Below are 21,027 nucleotides of genomic sequence, written 5' to 3' on the forward strand. Positions count from 1 at the left end.
TTCTGGAGAAAATCTCACTGCCTTACAATTTGGTGTCACTATAAATAGATGAATAGCTGATCTCAAACATCCATTGTCCCACCCATGCTATGTAGCAGCCCTCCTTTGGTTTATTTCTGAATAGCCATCTCTCCTACTCACCACTGGCCATTTCAACTTTTCTCTCTGTAAATATGGTACCTCTTGCCTTGATGGTATTATATGTAGATTCACAGGGAATAAAATCAGTTGAAGTGATTTCAGTATAATATCACTAATCCCATAGGATGATGTGCATCTACCTGAATACTTTCTTCTTGTTTCAAAGGACGAGTATCTCTCTTTCTGATTAAGCTTAATTCCTCTAATTGTGCTCTGGAATTCTCCTATCTCAGCCCCCCAAATACCTTACACTATTATTCTTCCCTTTCCTCACTTATATTTCAACTTCTCACCTCCACTGGCATTTTTATTTTAGCATTTGATGTGATAAACTCATCATTAAAAAAAATCTTTCCTCAGACCCAAGTCTCCTTCCAGGTCCTATCTACATTCTCTTTCTCTGCAAAGATGGAGTTCTTGAAAGAGTTCTCTCTGCTTGTTTTCTATAATTTCTTTCTTTCTCCTCATACCCTGGGACTCTTCCCTATGCTCCACTGAAATTATTCTCATTGACATCATCACTAGTTTCCATGGTGCCAAGTTCAGTGGATCTTTTTTAGGCTATCTCACACAGCTCCTATAGAACACTTGCCACTATTGATTAATTCCATTTGAAGTACCCTCTCTCCCTGGTTTCGATGACATTGACCTTTTTTCCATTTCTTCCACCATCAGGACTGCTTCACTCAGCCTCCTCTATGGATTTACCCCTAACAGCTATACAAATGGGGGCAAAAGTGCTAATGGAGGCTTCCATTCATACGGCTAAATGTTTTAATATAAATCAAACTGGAAAACTGTTATGGTTTTCCCTTCTAACCTAGAAGACCGAGTTCTAATAAATGTGGAATTCTCAGGTACCTGGGCGTTCCACACCAGACCTTGGCTGCACGAGCAGAGCTGCCTCCTTGCCTGGAGCCAGGCCCCTCTCTTAGACACGTTCTTGGTCTCTCGGTTCTGCTCCGTTTCCAGAGGAGCCTCGGGCACATGTGTACACACCTCAGCCTGCCCACCCAAGTTCTTTTCACATTGTACCCACATGCAGTGCATGAGGAGGGGAGGGTGGGCCATTCCTCAAGCTGAAAAGCATGCATTTCCAGCAGCACACAGTACGGAGAGGACTGCTAACCCACTGCTCACCCCAGGAGCAACTGCAGAGCCATTAGGGCAAGGAATTCTGAGGTCGGACTATGGTGTAGGGAGTAAGCTTGAGGCAGTCATATTCCCTTGGCCCTGCATACTCCTCATTCCATGAGGAGCAAAGTGCAGGGCACTTTAAATATGGGACTCAGTGCAGGAATCCCACTTGCCCTGGTCTATGGGCAGACATCAAAATCTTGGTGTTTTAGTTTCTATCATTGAATTTCTCTTCTTTACACTTTCCGTACTGTGGGTGATATATCATATCCCCATGGCTTTAGAAGTTACTTTCCATAAACCTGTGATTCTCATTTCTACATCTCAAGACCAGACATCTCTCACATGAGTTTGAGACTGTACCTCTGTACCTACTGGACATGACTGTTACTCATAGTGTACCCTGACCTGAATTCATCTTCTTGTCTATCTCATTGACATCCACTAAGTTTCCTGGGCCAGAAATGTGGGCGTCATGATTAAATAACTTCCTTCTCTTTCTCATTCTCTATGTCTAGATGATTTCCAGGCGCTAGCAACTATGTTTTCTAAGTTTTTCTCCATTTCACTGAATTTTCTCCATTTCCAGTGCCACTCTACTGGTTCAGGGTGCCATGGTCTCTATAGCAACAACTTCCTAAACCATCTTGTTAAATAACTGCCCAGTCAATTCATTTCCCTATTTAATCCTTTCAATGTGTATTGCCTTCAGGATAAGATTCAAATTTCTTAGCTGTTGAATGAGCCCTAAATTGCATAATTGAAAAGCTCCCTTTCAGGGGAAAAACTCCATCTTTCCCATCTATTTTGTCCCTGAGCCTTCCTACCTTCTGCTCCACCTGCACGTTCCTTTACTTGGCTAATATTCGCCATCATGTTCATATCTCTGATACCACTTCTTTCACTCCCCTGGTATGAGACATGAGTTCCTCTTATATGACTGCATAGTACATATATCACACTGTGTTATAAATGATCCTTAAATTACTATCACTGACTCTAAACTGTAGACTCTTTGAGAATATAAAGTTTGTGTGGCTTAACTTTTAAACCTTTGACATTGCAATATCTCAAATTGGATACCATGAGATAGTTTCTCATTTTATCCTTCTATTTTCATTATTCTGATCATTACCCTGACCATACTTTGGGGGCTTTTCTTCAAACCTGAGATAATACTAGCTATTTGGAAGTGATTTTCCAGAATGCAGCTCTGTGGATTGATATGTTCTATCTACATGACACATTAAAGGTCCATCTACAACACACTAAATGCTTACAAGAGTCCACAGATATTTTTAAGAAGCAGTTCTCTGTAAGATTTACCTATCAGAGTAAGTAGGCAATTAGTAGAAGGCCACATTATTTTAGTGTCAGAAATTTAAAAAAAGATAAAATATTCTATCCAAATTTGGTAATATTTAAAGGAAGAAAATTAAAGTTACTTCTCATATTCTGTGCACCAAACTCTTTACAGTTAATGCTTACATATTATATTGAAATAAAATTAATTTGATTGCAGTTAATATTAAAGGGAAAACTACAAACATACTTCAACCGAGGAAAAGGATAGAAAATGGACAATGGATCGTAGCAGAACCGTTCTCACACAAGCCTGAGTAAGGGAGGGGTCATGTGAAAATAAGTAATGATTTTTTTGAGATTCAAAGCAACAAAGCAAAAGATTTTCCAAGTTAATAAGTACTTTTGGAAGTTAGCTCATATTTTAAAGAGCCCCAAATTTTATTTATCAGACAGTACAACTTTTAAATTGTACTCTTGAACTCTCCAGGATGACATATGTTTATTCTGTCATTGTTTTCTTAATAGAGCAGCTAAATCAACCAAATCAACCCTACACAAAAGTGAGGTGACAGATTTTATAACCAGATCACAAGTTCTGGTTATGTGGCTTGGTCACTGATGTTTAAAGTGTGCAAAAGCAAGCATAGTCTCCGACTGATTTTCACATGGTATTTGTTCTTTCCCCTACGGTTGCTGACTTAGTTTCATAGTCTCTGACTATTTTCACCTGGTATTTTTTTTTCTTTCTCATATAGTTCCCGAGCTCTAGACAAGTGGAAATTTTAATAGTGAATAAAAATAAGGTAACACAGTCAATCATACTTTTCAGGCTGGGTACATTTTCCCAATGGTATTACAACAAGTACAAATGGCTTGTGAAATTTTTATTGCTAATCCCCTTTGCAGGTTTAGAGTGTTTGTGAGCCTCAGCAGAATTAAAGAGCCTAAATATTTGATCTAAGGAATACGATATACCGTATTATGGAAAATGGAATTGATTAGGTGGCTTTGTACTTTTGTATTTTTAACCCAACCACTAATTTTGTTGTATCTTTTTGTTTCATTTTTTCCTTTTCTGCCCCTCTCCCTTTCAGGGGAAAAGCTCATGAGATTCAGCTACCCAGACATTCACTTTGATATGAACTTAACCTATGAGAAGGAGGCTGAGCTGATGCAGTCTCACATGATGGACCAAGCCATCAACAATGCAATCACCTACCTTGGAGCTGAGGCCCTTCACCCTCTGATGCAGCACCCGCCAAGCACAATCGCTGAGGTGGCCCCAGTTATAAGCTCAGCTTATTCTCAGGTCTATCATCCAAATCGGATAGAAAGACCCATTAGCAGGGAAACCTCCGATAGTCATGAAAACAACATGGATGGCCCTATCTCTCTCATCAGACCAAAGAGTCGACCCCAGGAAAGAGAGGCCTCTCCCAGCAATAGCTGCCTGGATTCTACTGACTCAGAAAGCAGCCACGATGACCACCAGTCCTACCAAGGAAACCCTGCCTTAAATCCCAAGAGGAAACAAAGCCCAGCTTATATGAAGGAGGATGTCAAGGCTTTGGATACCGCCAAGGCTCCTAAGGGCTCTCTGAAGGACATCTACAAAGTCTTCAATGGAGAAGGAGAACAGATTAGGGCCTTTAAATGTGAGCACTGCCGAGTCCTTTTCCTAGACCATGTCATGTACACCATTCACATGGGTTGCCATGGCTACCGGGACCCACTGGAATGCAACATCTGTGGCTACAGAAGCCAGGACCGTTATGAGTTTTCATCACACATTGTTCGAGGGGAGCACACATTCCACTAGGCCTTTTCATTCCAAAGGGGACCCCTATGAAGTAACGAACTGCACATGAAGAAATACTGCACTTACAATCCCACCTTCCCTACAATGTTGACATACCTTTTTTAAAAAAAATATTATTACTGTCATGAATTCTTATTTTGTGGACGCGGTGTCTTCGCTCTGCCTAATTACAATTAGGAAGAAACAGAAGAGAGAAAGGACAGGGACAAGGGGATATTGTTTCTTGATAACTTGGCTTGTTTATTTTGTGGGAATTTTGAGAGCAGTTCATTTCTGCCATGCATACATGTAAGGCGTATCGTGCTTTGAAAAAAAATCACTTGATTCATACAGGTTCACCTAAAAGATGCTGATTTGCCACTGATGCTCAGAATTATGACTGAAGGCAGGAAAGTTTAGTTTTCTGGGTAGGACTTTCTCAGTTTAAAATGGGATAAGTAATTTAACGCTTCAAAGAATTTATTTCAAAATGGCAACTGTTGTGTTTTTTTTTTTTCCTCTAGAGATCATGGAGCAGAAACACATTGTTCTTTTCAGTGATAACTCCTTGGATGGGTGGTTGTTGTGGGTTCTATGTTTACTTCCCCTCTGGAATTTATGATACGGTATGTTACACACTGTACCAGAGAGCAAAACTTTTCAACTACAGGTAGTTAAGGACACCTACAATACATCTGAGGTCCTGCGATCTTATTTTTCTAAACTTAAGCACTGTTTTTCCATAGTTTTGATGACTGGCATTTTATAGACACCCTGGCAGCCTTACTTTTAACACCGTTAATGAATAGTGTTTTTAAGTAGTTTTCAGAATAACATATGGTCTAAGAGTGGCTAGCAGGCAGCTGGTAGTTTCCAGAAGGGACCTCTACTTTTCATAAATTTGTTTGGGACGTTTTCTTTTAACGTTGTAATGTGATGGCCGCATAGTATACGTATTTGTTTCTAAAAGTATGCTTACGATTGTCACTTTATCAGCATTGAATCAGTGTTAACTAGTCAGCAGAAAAATATAATTAGGCTAACAGTAGGGGGAAAAAACCCACTCAGAAATCCCTTTCCTGGTAAATTTCTCTTTTCTCTTGTGTTTTTCAAGCTGTGACCACCCAGTGTTCTGTCCATAGTCCATTCATCTTTTACTCTTCCCGCAGAAGGTCCTGCATACCTTACTGTTGGCTATTTCTCTCCAACTCTCCTCCAAGCAGTTGCTCATTTGATCTGAATGTGTAACCCGAACCATGTAAGGTTATGGAACTAGGGCTATTTATTCTAGCATTTCTTCAATAATAACATCTGCCACTTTTGGTGCAAAGAAAGGAAAATTCTTTGTTATCTTTACATTGTACTGCAGATAAAACAAACAAACAAAAGGCTCATTTTCACCGATCTTGGAGTATAGAATGTGACCACACCTCCAGGTGAGAGTGACTGTGCCCTGCAAATTCTTCTGCCTCAGAAACACTGAACTATTTATAAGTCCTTGTCGGAAATGGATCTCAGTTCCATAGCACAGAATTTCTCTTCTTTTAATCAATACATGTTATCATAGTTCATGTGCACATTTTAATGTCATTCGTATGGGTGCTCTATTTGTTCTTTGCAGTCCTACAGCATTAGAGGGAAGCAACCCAGTGCATTCGATTCAGGTCGTTGCGGGGACAAACCTGGAGGCAGAACTCGCTGTTTTCTTGTAGGGAGGGCGACGCTGCCCACGACCGGATGATCTGATGCCCGTGTATGAACACTGCAATTCTGTCAGCAGTAACTGATAGCTGCTCTAAAGAATTACTAAATAGGATGCAGAAACTGTGTTTCTTAATGCAGAATAATGCGAGAATTAGCAAGACTAGAGAACTGTGGACAGATAAGCAACTCTGGCCTCCACGCTGCTCTTCACTCGTTTTCTAGTTTACCATCTGCTCCTTTGAGCAACGCTATGCACTGACACAGGCCGAGCTAAGCAAAAGTGGGTGCAGCTCAGCTCTCTTCCACTAGCCCCTGTTGTAATTATTTTTGGAGAAATATCCAAACTGTTTCTTTAAATCTAAGAGCAGCACCAAAAGAGAGATGTGAAATGTTTTAATTAGAATGTCAACTGTCTTTTCCCTCCCCTTCATGCTTTGGTACTTTGGTACATTATGAACATATAATTTATTCAAAGATAAAGCATGTCTAGGAGACTTCCTTGCCCCACTCACCCTGACCACTCATAAGTAATTGAAATTTTATTTTATTTTCCTTTTGGTGGTAGCTAAATAATTTAAGTTAGTGATTTTGTGTTTTACTGTAATTTAAAGAAACATTTGGATGGCAGTCAATATGTTCATAACTTTGGCTGTGTGTGAATTTCTGCTGGCATTATCTATGAATTTTCTTCCTGCTTATGCTTTTTTTCAGTATGTGAACAAGTATGTGCCTGCCCTGGGATAAACTGAATTTAGGTGGATCTAAAGAGTCGTTTAGTACCCTGTGAGCATGGTGCTCAGGCACTCTCCTTCTATGGGTTCATCTTTTTAGGAATCTGTTTTATTGAGGGGACTTTGTCTTTATGAGGGTGCATTTGCTACAAGTGTATATGCTTGTACTCTCTTAGCCTTATGATATAAGGAACAGAATGAGGTAAAGATGGCTCAGGGTGTGACAGGGACAAATGAGGACAAGGTCAATCCCAATGTGTAGGTCAGGAAGAATTTTTGTGGATGCAGTGCTTTCTGGGAAAGTCTGGATGGCTGTATTTGCATGCCTCTCCTTCGCAACAGGAAGTAAGAAACGTGGTAGCACCTAAAAATAAGTATGAGCCTCAGACACCAAATAAATCAAGTTTTATATAACCGTTATATGCCCAGTTTATTCAGGTGAGGTTTCACAATGCAGAGTATTTGAGGGGCGTGAAAATGGGTTAGTCTCCGTGTTCTCCATTTCAGCAAAATTCAGAACTTCATCATACTGCTTTGCCCTGGTTTTGTCCAGAATTGTATCTCCAGCTCTTAGAGAAGTGTGTGGCCTTTCTCTAACAGTGGTCCATCACTTAAAAAGCCATTCTAATCTGGCTTTTAAAACAGTGGAAGTGACCAAAAAGCAGGCTGGAAGAAATTTCAAGTTGTTGAAACATTCCGTGGAGGATTTTTCTGGAGAGACAAAATGGAAGAATGAGAGACCAGGATTTAGAATTGGCTACAAAGTAGGGAGTGTCTTTCCTATATACATACAAGCACATACGTTCATTTACAGAAAATTCATGAAAAGAAGCAATTAGAGTGATCAGATGTGTTGCAAAAACATAGAGTTAACACCTGTTAACACCAGACCAATTTAGTAGGCTTGTTTTTTCCAGATTGTATTAAGAAATATTAAGGAAGTCACTAGTGTCTCTTTAGGACTATTTGAAACAATCAGTGAAAAAAGCAGAGATTTTAACCTGATTTGATATAACCTCCAAAGTGAAAGAAACAAATTACTCTTTGAGAGGAAGATACAGAAAAAAAATTGTCAATGGTTATTTATTGACAAGTGGAGGAAGACAAGAATATTTTACTAAGTTCGATATTGTTTTGTGTCTCAGCTGTATACCTCACAAAACCACCTCGAAGTCTTTATGGTAGTTTATATAAATGTTTGACAAAAATTTACATCGGTGAAGGTATTATGATGAAAATTGGTCTGTTTTCCAATGTTAATTTATTGGATCTCCAGAATGATTCCTTAAGGTAGAAAAAGAAAAGGCTGCAAAAATACAAACAAAAAACCGCATACCCTTAGTTTCAAGACACAACTTACATTATGAGATAGATACTGGCTATGTTGTTTTTAAACTTTAAATTGTTCATTTTACAAGAATGAATGTTACATTTGTGATCATCTTTAGCTGTATTTTATGTATCGTTTTAGAAAGTACTATCTTATGAAGACTGTTCTACAACAGAAATTCCCCAAATGCACAGGAAAAAAAGAGTGGCAGTGAAATTGTAATTTGTACATATGAAAGTTATCTTAGCAATGTTTTGACACCTCCAATTTCTGCAAATTAACTAAAATATACAGTAACTGGTCTCCTAAGACCCTGACCTTAAATGTATTAAATACTTAGAGAATTTCCTTCTATCGGTGCCTTTTGAAAATGCAGTGAGTGTTGCCTTAGCTGTGGCAGCACAACAACACTGTTATTATGTATTTTTAAAAATCACTTAAAATCAAGTACTATATAATTTATCTTCGTGTTTTTAGGGCAACACTATTAGAAGAATTTTCAATACAGAGACATTGAGCTCACCTGTGTAAAGCAAAAGGAAATTTTGAAACAATTTTAATGTCTTTCTAGTTAGGTAGTCTTTCTGAATACTGTTACAAGGGTATGCAGGTGAAATAGAAGGCAGATGGAAATTTTAGCTGTGGATTGCATTATGGTATGTGTTTTGTTTTGTTTTTAAGGAAAAATAAGTTCTAATACCATGCAAGGCTTTATGAGTGGGGCTTTTGCTCAATAAAACAGAGTATTGTTTTGGAACTTCCTCGAATGACTAGCATTGTACTAGTCTTAGAACCTCTGTCCTCTAAGCTGTTAATGTTTTATGGAGTAATGTAAAGAAGCAGGTAATTAATTCTCCTTGAACAAAACAAAACTGAACAGTCATATCACATTGCTATTCTCCAAAGCATAATCTCAAATGTTGCCTGCCATGGTTGTGTATTACTTGCAATGAATGTGTTAGGATATGACAGCTTTTTTTAAAAAAGTAATAATAATAAGCTGCTTGTTATATGAAGCAAATGTCATATGACCAAGAAGCTGTGATATGCTAGTGTTTCTTTATATCATAGTGTATTGCTAGGCCAAATAACGGCACCTTAAAATTTTTACATTTATTGCAGAAACCTAAAATTTTGAAATTTCCATAAAATTTTTATGTAACATTCTATTTTGAGCTTTTTAGTTTTCTCTTGCTGTACTGTAAGTTTGTGGATATTTTTCAAATGCACTCTTGGAAGTAAGTTCTTAATTCTGTTTATGGGGCTTTCCTCCCATAATATTGCATTTGTATATTTTCTGTATAAATTTTTTGTGAATTAACCCTTATCCCATATAGAGAATGGTATGTGAATGGCTAGTTTTCTAAGATGTCCTTTTATTGTGAATAAAATATAAAATTTAGAGGCCCTCTGCTAAACCACATAAAGTATAGCATGTAACTCCGTACAGGTACAGATAAGCCAGTCTGCAGTTAGCTGGGCCCTTCAGATTACCTCAAGTGACTCACAGTAAGGAAAGCTTCTCGGATGGGCGGAGGTCACTGCATCCCCTACTATGCACTTACCAGGATTCTGCTTAATTTAACTTACTGGAAATGAATTTTAAAAATCGAATACACTGTAACAAGGGAAGGACTCTGGGTTTTGTCTTTGTTGTTGTTTTATTCTTTTATGTTTATTTTTTAAGTAGTTCAATTACTGAAACTGTGATAAAAAAAAAATTGACTGTTGAGCACTCTCAGATTATCAACAGAAATCATTTCCCCTCCTGTGTAAAAAAGTTCCCTTTGTTATCTCTCGAATTTCGTCTCCCCTCCTCCCCTTCTTCCTCCTCTCTGTCCATATCTCTGCCATCACTGTCTTCGGGCGTCTCCGCCGCTCTTTTCCCCCTACTAGTTTGAAGATTAGGTCAGCTCTTATTTCTGATTCATGGGTCCCTTAAGTCTTAATTTTGTGTGTGTGATTTTTGTTGGCTGTATAATCTGCTGACATATTTTTATACTCAAGTGTAGTTTTATATTTAAAAAAAGAGTAGTTGGATTAAAAATGGTAAGGTACGTAACCTTTGTATTACTTTCACTTTCAAATACTGGGCACCTAAAATGTGACCTCAGAGATTATGTCATCGTAATTTGGTATGTTTGCCTTCCTTTTTTTTTTTGTTCAATTTTGTGTTCTGATTTGATTTGCCTCCTAAAGTGTATATAATGAGAGATTAAACAATTTTTTGCAAGTATTTAGGAAGATGTTAAAAGTGTAAAGCAAAAAGTCTTAACTGATTCCCAGTTGGGAGAACATGCTTTAACATTACTATAATATTATTCCAGGTTCAGAGGGGGCTCTTCCAGCTCCACATTTGCTCTTACTAGTTGGACCTTTTAGACCATGTGTTATTTGCAATTCCAGAACAATTGCTTCTAGTTAGTTAAAAAGATCCTTTTCTTTATTTTCTGTACAAGTGCAATACTTTCCTCGAAGTCTTAAAAACTATGGTTATTTTGTTTTGTTTTTTGACATATTCTTTCTTTAGTTAATGAAAAAAGAAACCCCTGAAAATCATGGTATGTTAATTAAAGGACAAAGCAAGCAAAGAGAAAAACACTCCACAGTCAAAGAATCAGAGAATGTGGAAACGGTTGATCCAGTCTTGTGGTACCTTTAATTAGGTTGAATTTTCATTAAAATTAGTAATCTTTTGCCTGAGAAGTATGTCCTGAAGTTGAAATTCTTAAAGATGGATTGTTTTTCTTAGGTCCTCACCCAATGTTTTAAATTAAGGACATGATATTTTTATTTCAGTTTTTTTTTCCTTTGAAAATGAACTTTTACAATGAAAGCAAAGCACTTAGCTCAATTTTAAACACCTATCACTTATTGGAGAAAATGTTTAAGAAATATTTGGAGCACTCCTGTTTTCGTACAGATTTAAGTAAGAAGTATTTTTCATATCATGCATATTTATATGCAGTTTGTTGGTTTTCTTTTTTTATACCTGTGTCCCTATAGTAAAACTGCTGTAATGTAAATACATATTTTGTTAAAAGATAACATTTCTTTGGCATTTCTCTTAAAGGCAGTTACTGCATTTGTACAGTATATGTCTTGGCCATTTTAGATTTTTTTTTCCTTTAACAATACCAAAGGTAATTAGACTACTTTAAAAACTAATTGCTTGACAGTGTCTAGGATATTTTGAGTTTTAGAAGCAAAAAAATAAAAATAAAAATAAATAGGTCAAACCAGTAAACCTCATATTTTTTTTCAAACTAATAATTTGGGAAAATAAAAACTATTGTTTTAAAAAGAAATATATATATATAAATATATATGTAAAATTGAAATTCCAGACCTTGTATGTCAGGTTTGCTCAGTGTAATGTAGTTTTTTTAAGGCTCAAACACCAGACCTCAGAACATGAGGGTTACTATGGAAATACTGAAACCGTCTTTGCAGCTGTGAGACAAGTCACTCTGCTGTGTACCAATTCGGAGACCTCCAATATCACTGCAGACTAAATTACGGGACTTGTATTTTTTCTGTTTTTAATGCACACACATACATGTTCTGTGCATGTATGTGGTAACTGTGTATATGTGTGTGAGTGTTGTATATGCATGTGTGAGTGTGCGTCTGTGTGTGTGTACCACTAAAAAGCTGCAGAAACTTTGTAATACTTTGTGAAAGGATTATATTATAAAGGTTTGTACTGTCTGAGTGCACAGCTACTGGAATAAATTTAGGGAATCTCAGGAACAAGCATATAATTTGTCCAAGATTTATTTCTTCTCAGAAGTGTAAGTGCAGTTTTTAATTCTGTATATTATTTAATATTTTACCAATAAAATAAACTTCTGACATAAAAGTTTGCTATAAAAACTTTCTGGTGAACATTCTGTACACGAACATCTTGCAAAACAGAAGATTAAACTTACTCTGTTATCATGGCCGTGGTGTGTGCGCCGTACTCGCAGCCCCGGAGACGGGGGCGCAGGTGGTCTCAGAAATCCCCATCCTGACTGCATAGCCCGCCAGAGCAGAGAGCCCAGCCCTCCACATCTTGTTAAGGATGGCACCTCTTTTCTCTTCAAAAACGTTACATCTTAATCTACCCCTGAGACAAAACTTAGAAGCCTGTACTTAAGAGCCTATCCCCTATGTACAGAAGAAAAAAGTGAGGCCTGGGGGAAGAAGAGTTGAGACTTGCCCCAAAGGCCCAAGTACTGCTCACTAGACCTATTTGAACCCAGCATTTCCTAGGAGTCAGACCAAGATTAAATTAAAGTTTAGGTCATAGAAATTGTTCGATCACAGTAGCAAAAATGTGGTCTGTTCTGCTTCGCCTTATGCTACAACCGTGTGAGTCAACGTTTCCCTCAGATTTTACAAATGAAGTTTGTTTTAACACTAGAAGTTTTCTCTGCTACAAATATCTTCATAACTGGAATGCAAAAAGGCACTATGATTTGCAGACTTGTTTTCTTTACCTTTTTTCTTTTTTAAAAATTTATTTATTGTTGTTCAGTGACAGTTGTCCCTTTGTTTTCCCCATTGCTCAGCCCTACCCCCATCCCCCACTCCTACAGTCCATCCCTCCCGTTGTCTGTGCCTGCGTCTTGCTCATCCGAGCCAGCCTCAGGTCCACCCTCGCATTAGAGAGAGCTATTAGAATTTTCCTTCGTCAGTAAGTGGTCACAGAATCTCATGGATGTTTATCACATTTCTAACTTCACCGCCACAAGCCACACAAAATGAAAAATACTACAAATTCCTATGGGATTTTCCTTCCTTGACCATGTTGAATTCAAATTCTAACGTGGGGGGAAGTACAAATGAAGAGACTAACAAGACAAAAAAAGATGAGATTAATCAATTACTCTCTAGTATTAAGTGTATGATAGATCCCTTCAAGATCTGCATGGGATGTTTATCAGATTTGGTTTATGGTATTGACAGAAGCAAAATGAAAAAGTTGAAGAAAAGAACAGGCCACATGTTCCTGATTTTTCTGCTGCATTGGGGTTGGAGAAATGATAACCAATTGAAAACTTGACATGACTGTGAGACTTTTTACCACTATGTTCAAGCCAAAGGGTATCCTTGGGGTGTGAGCTCCCTGGTGAAGGTAGTTCACTTAGAATTGTAGCAACTCTCCCCCTTCCTGTAAGGGTTTCTAAGGTGGACCCATTAAACTCCCAACTAACCCTCATGTTTTGTTAATAGCCCTACCAACAGTTCCCAGTGTGATTGTTTTAACTTCTCGCTAGAGGCAGCAATTAGGATCCAACGGGTGAAACTGAACTTTGCTGCTTTTCTCAGACTGAACACAAAAACTGAAGGAGGTTCTTCCTTTAAAAAGCCTAACAGGCACACACAGAGGAATTGGCAAAGAAGATGAAGTGTCCGTAATCCCATACAAAAATGGGCAAACGTAGGGGGAGATCCTGGAACATAAATATGCCCAGTCTGAGAAAAAGAAACATCCGCCTTTTTCTTTTCATCGTCACCACTCTTTCATAATCCTAGAATATTCTTGGATCCAACCAACTGCCTCTAACTTGAAATTTTGTCAGGCATGGAACAGATCCCTCAAAACAGTAAAAACAGATACTGCCCAAATTGGTGTCGAGTTGTTTGTTCTAGAAACCCTTAAAAGAGCTGTATGAACCTCACCATCTGACCAACCGGAACATATGCAAAGAAGCAAGATTTTCAGTGCTCCAGGAAGAACTAAAGGTACAAAAAAAGGAAGGTAAGGGGGTGTGTGTTGTGCTCTACTGGCCTTAGGTGAGCTTATGACCTGAGTCATTCATTGTTGTCACTTTGCCTCAGCTGATGGCCACTGGGACCAGAATCAGCTCTCTCCACTGGGTGTGCTTCTTGAAATACCGTGATGATGAAGTAGGGAATTTAAGAGAAAATGAGAATAAAGTCAATAGCATGTCAATACCCTGGGTCCATGTATTGGTTCTGGTTGGTGGATTAAAAAACTTAGAAAGACTATGGCCAACACAGCTTTTCTAAACAATGGAGGAGTTCCCAACTCTAACTCGCCTCATTCAAAAGTAGGGACTCAGAACCTAGGGCAGTTAGCTTTTAGAGCAGGAAAAGTGAGTGCATATTTTGGAAGTGAAATATCCCAGTCTAGGGAGTGAGTGGCCTTCTTTTCTTCCCTAATTTTTTCTTCTTTTCCTGTCTTTTTCTCATTACGTCATGTAAGTTATTCACATTTATTTCCAGGTACTTTCTCACCCCCTCTTCATCTGTCTACATCAGCCTTTTTATTCTCCCCATCTCTTCTGTACACAACCTGTTTCTGCTCTCTATTCTTTATCCTGTCACAGCTTTGATGAACTAACTTGAAATACAGTCTCTTTCAATATAAGTAACTTAATGCAACGAGAATATATATGTGAGGTTTTTTTTATTGTTCAAGCACAGTTGTCTCTATTTTCCCCCACCCTAACCCTAACCCCCACCCCACCCATCCTTACCTCCCACCCTCGATCCTACCCCATTTGGCTTTGTCCATGTATCCTTTATACATGTTCCTTGATGACCCTTCCCTCTTTTCTCTCAACTATCCCCTCCCACCTCCCCTCTGTTTACTGTCAGTTCGTTCTTAATTTCAATGTCCCTAGTTATATCTTGCTTGCTTGTTTGTTTTATTGATTAGATTCCACTTACAGGTGAGATCATATTTGTCTGTCACTGCCTGGCTTACTTCACTTAGCATAATGCTCTCCAGTTCCATCCATGCTGTTGCAAAAGGTAGGAGCTCCTTTCTTCTGCTGTGTAGTATTCCATCGTATGCCCTTTTTAACAAGTACTTTACAAATTAGCACAGTTGTTACTGGCTTTATCTAATTCACTTGCAAAATTCTCATGGATGTGTGAGGTATCTGAAAATATACTTTACTGATTAGGAAACAGGTTCACGTAGGTTATGATTTTCTTCATAAACACTGCAAATAAGTGAAAAAGCTAGAACTAGTATCTAATTCTGGATATACTTAGTCTAATGTTTTATTTTCTAAAGATGTTGATTCAGCATTTGATTGATAAGCCCCATAAATACAGAGAATAGCAAATCTATTGTCTGAATTCTACCCCTAAATTCATGTGTTGATATCTTAATGCCAATTTGATGACCTTAGAGGTGGGGGCTTTGGGGCTGACCGGGTCATAAGGGTGGAGTCCTCATGAGTGGGATTAATGCCTTTATAAAACAGAACCTTCAGAGTTCCCTAGTCCCTTCCACCTTGTGACAGCAAGACGACTCCAGCTGTGGACCGGGAAGAGGGCCTTCACCAGACCATGACCGTGCTGGCATCTTGATCTTGGACTTCCAGCCTCCAGAACCATGAGAAATAAATTTCTCTTTTATATAAGCTACCTGGTGTTCTGTTATAGTAACCTGAACAGACTAAGACAGCAAATACAGGGTCCAGCACAAATAACATCCCATTTTATTACAAAATCTTTTATTACAAAATCACAAGCATGTAATTCTGTATCATAATATCACACTCAAGCACACCACGTGACATTTCAGGTGAAATGTTCAAATTAAAGCTATAAATTATTGCACTTATTACCCTACCAACCACACTCAAGCAGGTGTTACTTCTGCTGGATCCTGTATTATAAAATACTGGGAAAAAATTATGTCCCAGACACATATCTGATGAGTAATGTTTTGCTTATTCTAATTTTTAAACAGAATATTCCCAAGTGGATTAACTGCTTTACACAATCAGGAAGGATGAGAAATACATTGTATAGCATGGCAAAAACAACCTGGAATTAAAGCTTTTCTACAGAAACTTTAAGAAATGGATAAATTATTGTAAGTAGGTCTTTTAAAGACTCCTTTTTATACTTGATTTAAATAAATGTGGAATTTAAATGATCCACTAAATTTCCTACATAATTGATGAAATTCTTTGCCCATTTCTAAAACACTCTATCTGTATCTCTGTACGCATTTCTTTTCTTATTGTAAAATGTAATTTCCAATCTTTATAGTTTGTTTTCTGACTCCTTTTCACTTAAAAACCTTGAGCTGGCTCATCATAAGTAGTAAGGAGTTATCAGTACTGGAAGCTCTGGGCATGATATCCAAATATTTGTCATTTTATTGCATCTCCCAGATTCAGTGAGCAGCCTGGGCATTATTTTTCTTGGATGCTAAACCCAGTACTAACTTAGCTTTTTACTGTTAATTCTACAGCATAAGGGCATTTCCAAGATCCTCCCACAGTTCCAGCTCTATCGGTTGTGAAGTGATACACTTACAATAAACTCCAATCTCATGTTGTCTATCCTTAGGAATGAGACATGTACAACTATTTGGAATTTTTGGCCTTGACCTGACAAGTTTCCCCAGTCTTCAGGGATGGTTGCTGTAGTGACGCCTGCCATCATATACTCCTTGTCTTATTTGGACAATGTAAGTAACCTGATATTTTGGCCTTCAGACAGTCTGTTCTTTGTCTCCCCGCCCTGCCTCCCTTCACTGTTTTGTTGATTTATTTATTTATTTATTTGCATCAGATTGTAACATGCATATGTATTACCATCATTTGATAACAGTCAAGGGGAAAAATAAACTGGGACAGCAAATGACTCATGTTTTTCCAGACTCTTAGCCAAATTGCTTTGTAGTCATCCTAGCAAATGGTAGTTTGGCTATATCGTAACACTGATACATTTCCCAGGCTACCAGAGTCTTGTGCTTTCTCTTCAGAGTTTTGACACGTCTGATTCCAGCTAAGATCTATGATCACTTGATCACATAAAGAGCACGTAGACAGCTCTGCCTTGGGCATGACTAAAGGAACAACATCACTTTATCCACAAGAAGCATGCTAGTAGCTTTCTTGGGTCTTTGAGACATGAAGTGGGTCATTGCCTTATTCTTGTGAAATAAAGATGAGTTCTAGGGAATAATATCTCTTAATAGAAACTCTAAAATAGACATACAATGTTATCTATTTAAAAGATAGTATGCTTAAGAACATTTTCTGCCTTAATTCTAAAAATGTGTTTGGCTTTTTAAAAAATTATCACTGAGCATTATCTTGAGAGACCAGCCACCATATTCAGTGTGATAACTCTCAGCTTTAATAAAATGCTGATTTGTGCTCATGTATTTTGAATTTTTCTTAGAGCAATGATTTTCAACGAGTGTGCCACCAGAATGTTTAAAACATGCAATACCTGATTATTTAAATCAGGGGGCACTGACCTCTTTCCCTTAGATGGTCAAATAAAAGAATGACAACTGCCAATACAGTAGCTGTCTGGTGTGAATGAATCAAAATTATACCTATTTTTTTTGTCAGATTGGCAAAATACATTTTTTTGGTGTGCCACAGGATTTTAGTAATTAGTTTCTGTGTCCCATGAGATGAAAAAGGTCGAAGGTCAAGCCTTAGAGTGATTCATCATGGTTCTAAGTTTCTAACCTATAGAAAATTTAACACCGAAGACCTCAGTATGGTGTGTGACTTTGGAATGTATGTAAGTTTACTAACATATCATTCCATCAATATAAACTATCAAAATGATGTGTTTCTTAAAGATGAAGTATGTTACACTATGCTCAGGTTACTTATGTTAGTCTCCTGTGTCAGACTCAGAAAACATGGCAAATGAGCCCAGTTCAACAAAAATAGCCTGCAAAAGTGACCAAGATAATGCAGCGTATGTGTTTTCCTTTCCGCGAGCCTGTGGCTCATTAACATCTCTAGGCCTCGCCAGCCCCATTTCCAGTGTGTGCACAGCCCAACTACAGTTATTAGTCACCACGTAGACATTCACACACGAGCAGCTGTGTGCAGTGCTAGTGCCCCATGGAAACCCAGCACATCGGAGCCATCACATGTCAGTAATGGCAGTCTGTCCGCATGCTATTGGACAGTGAGTGTCACCTACACCAGCACAAGGTTCAAGTACAACTCAGAAAATTTATTCTCGTGTTACCTCTTAAATCTGTAGACTGTAGCTTCTGTTTATCTGCTGCCTGTTCTGTAGTTCTCTGGAGGCTGAGTTATAAATAACCCTTGTATTTCTCACACACAAAGACTTTTCCTACTTTTTTTTAACTAAGACTTATTTTCACTATTTGAAACTGTGTAAATGACAAATGGAATAGTCTGAGAAAAGAGCTTTAGCTTCTAAATTTGCTTTGGTTTATGAGATGTGAATTCATCCCATTTGTCCAGCTATTACGGCAGGACTCCAAAATTAACCTAACTGGGAGAAGCAAGGACAGCTACGTCACTGGCCATCTGAATGCCAGTGACAGTGAATGACTTACCCCACACCATCTATCACAGTGTACGAAGCAGGTCTGATTTATATGTAGTCACCCCTAATTTATGCCACGGCAAGGCCTTCTGATATTTTACTCTAACTAAAGTAAGCTGACATATGAGTCTAAGCATGAAAAAATATCCTCTATCCTTTTATTGAATAATATTAAACAGAGTATTTAGAAGACATGGTTATGAAAGAAAATACACATTTTAAAACCTAAATTTAAATCTGATTCTGTAAAGGTAAATGGAGTAAATCATTAAATCATTATCATTTGAAGATAGAAGGTTGTTTTTTGTTTGTTTGTTTTGCTTTTAAGAACCCTAAAGAAATTACTTGGTAAATAGTACTAGAAGAACAAAAAATAAGTATGAAGCAACATCGAGTTTTTATTACCATTCTGGCCCAGTGAACATAGTTTATTCTGGGCTTCTTGGCTGTGTCACTTTGTATCCTTGGAGAACTTAAGCAAATGTCTACAGAATTAGCCTATAGGATGAGACTTTTGGAGGCTAGAATATACAGGTTATTTAGTTTCCAAAATTAAAATTAAGTCCATTTGGAAAGTCCAAGGAAAACAGAAGCTTTTCCCCTTTTCTTTCTATGCTCTTTCCGCAGTATTTTACAGTATTCACTGGTAAAATGATCTAAAATGTAAGGGATTACAATGCCTAGTACATGCAGCCACTTTGTTAAGTACTATAGTGCGTTCGTTCATGTATTTAGTACTCCGGTGTGCCAGACTGGGTGCTTAGCACGTAATATTGAATAAGACACAGCCCTCGTCCCCAGGAAATGACCTTGCACTGAAGAAGCAAACAAAAAATTAGGAATAAAACATTGTAGTTCTCATTATAAATGCTATGGAAACAATGGCAGGTGACCCTAACTTAGCCTTGGAGTGAGGAAAGGTGTCCTGATAGACGTGACATCTCAGCTGAGTCAAAAGCAATAAATGTAAGTGCATTTGATGACAACAGAAAGGCGAAAGCGGGAGCTAGAAAGTGTGTCCTAAGCAGAGGGAACACATCTATAAAATCCTAGCGGGGAAGGTGGAGAGAAAGGGAGACAGACAGACAAACATGGGGGAGAACACAAAGGGGGGTCGGAGAGATAAGAAAACAGAAGAGAGAGAGAATGAGTACAAACGGTTACCTTCAGGGGGTTGCATGTTCAGTGCGGCTGGAGCGAAGAAATACAACTGGAGTGATGAGTAGAGTCAGGCATTAGGGCTTTGTTTTCCTAGCTCAAGGAATTTGAGATCATAGCATGGGAAACAGAGACCCATGAAAGTTGTATTGGGAGAAACGTGATTAGATTCACGAAGTTGCTCGGACTTGAACTCGAGGTTAGTTTGGAAGGATGCCAGACTAGGAGTAGAAACTGCTGCGGTAAATCCCGGGGGAGATACTGGCGAGTCGTGCTGCGGCAGTGGGTCCAAAGTGGGGGGAGGTGGCTAGATCCCAAAGGCATTTAAAAGGCAGAATATACTGGACCATTGATTGACTGCAGGTAGGTAGTAAGGAAGAGGGATATATAAGGATGATTCCCTAGTTTCTGAATTGGAAAAGTAGATGCACGATGGTGCCATTTACCTCCGGGGGAGAAACAGATTTGAGGGATATATTTGAGGGGTACAGAGATGAGGAATATATTATTGAACGTGTTGAGTGCGAAATACCAGTGTGACATTTGAGTGGAGATGTCTGGTAGGACATCAGGAGAGGGATCTGAGCTTAATTTTTTTATTTTAAAAAAGTATGCATATACACACACACACACACACACACTCAAACAGAGGGGATTAAAGTATAAAGTATAAAAAGAGCTCTACTGAGAAAAGCACAAGACATCAGAAGGAATATGACTGTATAGAAATGACAATAAAGAGAAGCTGTCACCAAGGGTCAAAACAATGGCACAGAAAACCCAGGAGCTCATAGTGAGAGAAGGTTTAGGCACCAAGAATGGCCTCATAATAAAGGTATTTAGGAGAATTTTTTGGAAAATTTTTTGGGAAGTTTTCAAAAGGCAACTAAAAAGTTAGGTTGAAATCGTGTGACAGGGACTTCAAGAGAAATGTACTTCAGTTTTCAGTTCCTCTCAGTTCGAATGTGTCTAAGAAAGAGAAACAGAGAGAAGAACCAGGCAGCCCAAACCCGCACAAACGCAGAGCACTGCCTGGCCAGAGAGGGAGGCCCCACGTACCCCCGCTGACCTGGGAGCCGGCGGGTCTGGTCCTGGGTGTCTCTTCTCTCGTGAACGTTCGTTCGGGCAGGCTCTTGATTCTCCTGGTGCTTCCTATGGTAGACGAATATTTAGAATTATTCCTTAAAAATTCTGGCATATATAAATGTGCAGAGGAGGTATCTGTTTACACTCATTTAAATATGCCAAGTAGTGTCATCTTACTTTGAGCTAGAGGTAATTGGAGATCATCTCAATTCACAGAGGCAGAAATCGAGGCCCTTATTATGAGTCTTTTTGTGTATTTATTTATTCAAGACTTTCTTCTTCACACTAGTTAATCACATGGCTGGGGGCTGGGGGCTGGGGTTTCC

General features: G+C 38.4%; 1 protein-coding gene across 14 annotated transcripts in view; it reads left to right on the plus strand.

Annotated features, from left to right (window-relative positions):
• The window catches only part of IKZF2 (IKAROS family zinc finger 2), a 143,397-nt gene extending 132,550 nt beyond the window's left edge, over window positions 1–10,847 (plus strand). For all 14 annotated transcript variants that reach the window (XM_045852124.1, XM_045852127.1, XM_045852125.1 and 11 more), the window contains one exon: window positions 3,678–10,847. In XM_045852124.1, coding sequence (XP_045708080.1) covers window positions 3,678–4,402 — 725 coding nt within the window. In that variant the 3' untranslated portion in view covers window positions 4,403–10,847. The remainder of the gene's footprint in view (window positions 1–3,677) is intronic.
• The last annotated feature ends 10,180 nt before the right edge of the window (window positions 10,848–21,027 follow it).

The sequence above is a fragment of the Phyllostomus hastatus genome, unplaced genomic scaffold (assembly GCF_019186645.2).
Source record: "Phyllostomus hastatus isolate PE091 unplaced genomic scaffold, TTU_PhHast_1.1 phas_contig_137, whole genome shotgun sequence".
In the NCBI taxonomy this organism is placed as follows: domain Eukaryota; kingdom Metazoa; phylum Chordata; class Mammalia; order Chiroptera; family Phyllostomidae; genus Phyllostomus; species Phyllostomus hastatus.